Source organism: Hippocampus comes, unplaced genomic scaffold, assembly GCF_001891065.2.
Source record: "Hippocampus comes isolate QL1 unplaced genomic scaffold, H_comes_QL1_v1.1 scaffold343, whole genome shotgun sequence".
Taxonomy (NCBI): Eukaryota; Metazoa; Chordata; class Actinopteri; order Syngnathiformes; family Syngnathidae; genus Hippocampus; species Hippocampus comes.
In genome coordinates, this window is record NW_017805280.1 from 587,212 (window position 1) to 592,535 (window position 5,324).

Sequence of the window (5,324 nt, forward strand, 5' to 3'; positions counted from 1 at the left end):
CAAAAGGGCCGGGGGGGGGGGGGTCGTCGTCTCTAACTCACTGTGCTCCTTTCTGCGAGGGCGTGGACGATCACTAGCTCCTGATGACAAACTATTTTGGTCTGTGATCTCAGCTGCCAACTGCCGTCACTCGTCCCAACGCAGAAACAACCTGAGGATTTCATCCGCAAGTATGTCAGCGGCTGACCAGGTTTTCTTACCCCTCCCCCCCACCCCCACCACACGGGTTGTTTGGTCTCTGGTCCGTCACCTCTTGAAAGAGCGCCACATTCCTCCCGTGTTGGAAATTTCACGCTCATGTCTTCCCTTTTGTTCACAAGTTCATCAAGCGGAATGATGCCGCTCAACAGTCGGCATTGTTATGCGGAAACATTTTCATGTGTCTGATTGGCACAGAAAAAAAAAAGCTTCATTATGAGGGGCAACGGGTTGTTGATGAAACGCCATCGCTAGCTAAAAGCCATAAAACCAGACTAATTGGTCGACGTTTTGTCTCCTGCACACCTGCTTCTCATTTCCCCGAAAATTCACAACCTGCCGAAAATGCCGCCCGCCCACCCGCTCTGCACCCCGCAGGCCCCCGGTGCTGATGGCGCCTGCTGAATTCCAGCGCGCACGCATAGATCGGTCCACACAAATGGCCAGTCAGCTCGCTCTGTCGGGGTTGTCCGCCGCGCTCCTCGTCAGCTCGCGCATGCCTTTGAATGCCAAGCTGGCAGCTGGTCCGACAGCGTGGAAATGACTAATGCTTAGTCATTCGGCGGTTACCAAAAGCCACCGTCGGTGTACTGAAACCCGCATAGTTTTACCTCAAAAGCTTATTATCCTTAAGCAAGAGGTCCGCAACGATGCCAAATAGTTATGAGCATTAACCGCAACCATTTGATGATGTCATTTGGAGCGTCTCTGCTTTTAGCGGCTATAATAAACAAAACTGCTCCGCAATGATTGTGGTTGCTTAAAAGTAAATTGCATTCTTCAAAAACGGATTCGGAGCATGATCATTTTGTCATTTTCAAAAAAACAACATCAGTGCGTTAAACTGCGGATCCCAATTTAAACTCTCTTCCAAAAGTTTGCCACAAAATCGATTCAGACATTGTTGATTAAGAGACAAAGGAAACGGCCTCAAGGTGGAAATCCCTTTTGTAGAAGAGCCCAAAGGATCCCTTCATCTTGTTTTGTTCTAACAAGGGAGAGAAGAGTGCCGCCGGGTGTGCGGCTGTGGCTAAATGTCACCAAATCTAATCGAGATGAGGAGTTTGGGTGCTCGGGATTTCTGATGCGTGTGAAGTGGTTACCACGGTGATAGACCCGGCGGCTGCATTCAACTGCATTTTACGACTTCTTTTATCAAGCAAATTGTGAGCTTGCGCAGCAGCGTGGAAGAAACGTTTTACACCCATCTAGTTGGCAAGGACAACAAAGGGGGGGGGGCCCCCACTTGTTTATTTTGTTGTTTACATATTTTTGTTGAAGCCGTGCTGCAAGAGGGGTGCTGCAGATGTACTTTTTTTTTCTCGGCAAGTTTGATAAATGGAAATCAATTGGACTTTGATTGAGGTGCAAGGAGAGTGGGAATGCTCTGGAATGTGAAGAATTAAGGTTGCTTAATCCCCTTTGGGAATAAATTATTAGCAGCTGAAGGAACCCTGCCATCCACGACACATTATGAACCAAAGTGGCATTCATGTTGGCTATGTATGAATCTTTTACACCCAAGATGCAATCTATCCACGTGGAACGCGCATTAATTTTCCAGACTCCATGCCGGTCCCTCCAACCAATGTGAACTCAAGTGCTTCCGTGACACCTTTCATGATCTGTTTAATTCGGCTTTCGAGTGTTGAGCATCTAGTTTGGTATTGGGCTATTCTCCCTTCCGACACGACAGAAATATGTTCCCACAGTCTTCGCTTAACACCTTGAATGATAAATGACTACGCTGTCTCATTTCCATAATTTCCTCTCTGTCTTTGCATCACTTCCTTTACATCGAAGCGAGCGGCTGTGACGTGTTACAGTGCAGCAACAGCTTCTGATGAGGTGATGAAATTATGCTTTTTTTTTTTTTTCTGGTGCTCGGTGAGGTTTTAGTCATCTGGCTTGGCGTCATATGTGCAGACGTTCTATTGGCGGAGAAGTGAGGTGGGGGGAGAGGGGAAACGAGGGCCACCGACAGAGAAGGAAAGCACAAGGGAAAGAGAGATTTAGTAAGGGAAGTTATGAGCTTTTGGAAGGAAAGAAAATGTTTCTTTGACCCATGCTTTGCCGCTATAGCATCCTGGGAAAATATGAGCTAACCAAGAGCTGCCAAGTGGGTCAAGGTGGGCCAGGTTGACTTTATAGGCATTAAAATACACAAAGAGCTACATGAAACTATCCTCCAAGGAATCTAAAACGTATCTTATTTATTGCCAGGCACCCTCACCTGTTAATTCCCTCATGCTTCCTCCCAGGCTGGTTTTAACGCGGAGCTCAAACACAAGTCCAGTTTTCCAAATGCCGATTCAGCAAGGATGACCTCATTCGTAAACTTGATTCAAGTCGGCGACTCCTGCAAATAGACACCGCAGCAGCAGCAGCGTCTCAGAAGGTGTAAGATGACGAGCGCGGTGGCTTTGTCAGCATTTCGTTGAAAGTATGCAGAGGTGCTTCTGAATTTATCTGACAGGAAACGAAAAAGCTTCTCGCTTCCTGCCGCAAGAATTCCAGCAAACACTGAAGGAAGGAGGAGGAGAAAAGAAGCCCACTCGACTCTTTGGAGAGAAATTAAACTCGACTGGCACCTTTGTAATGGCTGCAGTTTATCAAACCCGTGTTGCCGGAGCCTTTTCCGCGAACCAAAGTTCAACTTTACAACTTTGTTGAAGGGAAGAAATGGTTCTAATTGGACAGTCCAAAGATGAGGTCAGCTCGTCCACAATTCCGACTCTGACATCAGCCTGCATAGCAAGCCCAATAATGAAGGTTTGAAGTGTTACGTAGCAAACCTCAGTCGGGTTGCAAGTTTATTTTGGAATCAAGAGGAGACTGGCTGCATTTTGGTGCCTATTATATGCTGGGGGAGATAAATCTCTGAGACTCTCTTCCCCCCCGCCCCCCATCTAAGAAAAGCAACTGCTTCACATGTAATCATTTACCCCCACCCCCCCAAAAAAATCTTCCTTGCAAGGTTTTAGGCTGATGTAAAGTAGACTATTAGATCTCAGACAAACTAGTCCATTCATTTTAAGAATTCGCAGACTATTAAAACATGCGGCAAAGCTCAGTGCGCACAATTTTGTTCCACCGGAAACTTCTCGAAGGCCGTGGTTTTGTTGATGCGATGTACTTTTTCGCGGGGCACAGGAGCAGACCGACTGTAGCGCAAACATGTTGACTGCAGTTCTTGACAGCTGTCGTTGTTTTACACGAGGCTTTTCATGATCTGGTTCAGTTTTGGGGGGGCTGGAAAAAGGCGGGAAGTGGGTTTGGTGAGCACTCAAGTGTGGGCTGTGGTTGTGGATGTGATGGAGGCACTTCCTTGAGCAGAGGGGGGTCGTATTAGATTCGGTTATATAAGATTAATGCTTGCTGCAGTGTTGAGTCCTCAAGACTTTGTTCGAACCTTTAACAGCCCACCAGTGGATCGAACATGTTGGCACTAAGAACTAAATGACATCGAGTACAACGTGTGCCGATTGTTGCTACAAATGCAGCAGCGTGATTCAGAGTTCAAGTGTGACTCATTCAAAAGTACGGCAACAGATTTAGATGACGGCGTTGTCGCCACGTGCTTTCGGCAGGAAGCTTTAGCCACCGCCCACCTCAGTCAGTCAAATGAATCCCGTCATGAAAAGTGAAAGGCGAAAGACCTCGACTTGCTGCTCTGTGTGTCACTGAATGCTAGTTATGCTGCAAGACCTGGACAAGTTTGACTCCAACCGTCTCCTTTGCTCTTATGTTAGTCACTCTTTTGTCTGTTTGCGTTTTGCATCCAACAACTTGTTGCAAAATTGTGCAAAATAGAGAGAGATGGTGACCCCTTTTCTTTTCTTAACCCAACAGATCGTGAGGACCAGTCAATCCTTTGCACGTGAGTATTGTGACGACTCTTATAAAAGCTCTTCAGATGCACACACACACACACACACACACATATATCACACACATATCACATCACGGCACTTTACATCAGTGGTGGGCGATTAATTTAGCAAATAGGCCAAATGAGAAGCTGGAACGCAGGCCCAGGGCCAAGCTGACACGCTAACCTCGACGTTGAGTTTGTATTTCCAAAAAAAAGCATCTTGTTATGTCACTGTCCAAGAAGTAGTTTATCGGTCATCCTCGTGGAGGGAGCAAACGTAAGCACACCTCTCTAATTAGCAGTGTGGCTGTGTAAAAAGCGCACACAAAGGCAGTCTAGAAATGCTCTTGCAACTCTTTTGCAGGACTGCTGCATAAAAGTGACTGTCGCGCTGAAAAAAAAGAGACTTCTGTGGAAATTGGATTGGACGTTTCTCACCATCTTGCTGAAAATCTGTCCTACATTTTGCTGTTTTACGATGTCGAAAAGACTGCTGTGGGAAAGGGTCATTAAAACAACAAAACTATTGGTGGTGGTGTTGGCGGCGGGGGGGGAGCTTTTCGATCTGTAATTTTGGCATTTTACACAATGAGTATTCAGTCATTTATCATTTTGCTGGAAATGCTTTTCAGAGTTGCGCACCGATTACACTGCCATTGGCAAGTTCACGGTGTACCATATTGGTCACATTTCCACGTGATATAATCCCTTTCTTCGAGGCTGCTCTCAGAATAGATGAATAAGGAAGTTAATAATCACGGTCGTATACAGGAGTCAAAAGGAAAACTTGTCAAATCTTCCAGACGGCAGTAAATCCAAATTTCAGCTTCCCAGCCACCGAGAGGATTGATTTACAGCCCAGATGGTTGTTTGATACAAAATCAAAAAACACGGCATTAAAAAAAAAAAAAAGCGCCACATGCTCCCTTGTGTCTATTTGTTGCGTTTTCGAAACATGACAACAGGGAGGTTGTTGAATTTCTCACTTTGAAAGTATGGATGTCCGCCAACATTTACAATGTGAAACGCGGGTCAGATTGCTGCAGCCAAATGGGATGTGCTGACCTACATTGCCATGTTTGCATCCTGCCTTTGCGCACTCGCCACTCGCATCTCAGCGTCTCAATGCAGAGAAGCTAATGAGCAGCTTGACAAAAGCCACCGGTATGTTGCTGCATGTCGAACTGCTGGACTGCCTTCCGCCTCGGCCACGGTTTTCCAGGCTGTGGGAAGTTGGGATGGTCCTCTCTCA

General features: G+C 46.4%; 1 protein-coding gene across 1 annotated transcript in view; it reads left to right on the plus strand.

Annotated features, from left to right (window-relative positions):
* LOC109516437 (myosin-10-like) overlaps positions 1 to 5,324 on the plus strand; it is a 37,863-nt gene that overhangs the window by 10,108 nt on the left and 22,431 nt on the right. Inside the window, exon 4 of the mRNA XM_019870973.1 lies at positions 4,051 to 4,078. Coding sequence (XP_019726532.1) covers positions 4,051 to 4,078 — 28 coding nt within the window. The remainder of the gene's footprint in view (positions 1 to 4,050; positions 4,079 to 5,324) is intronic.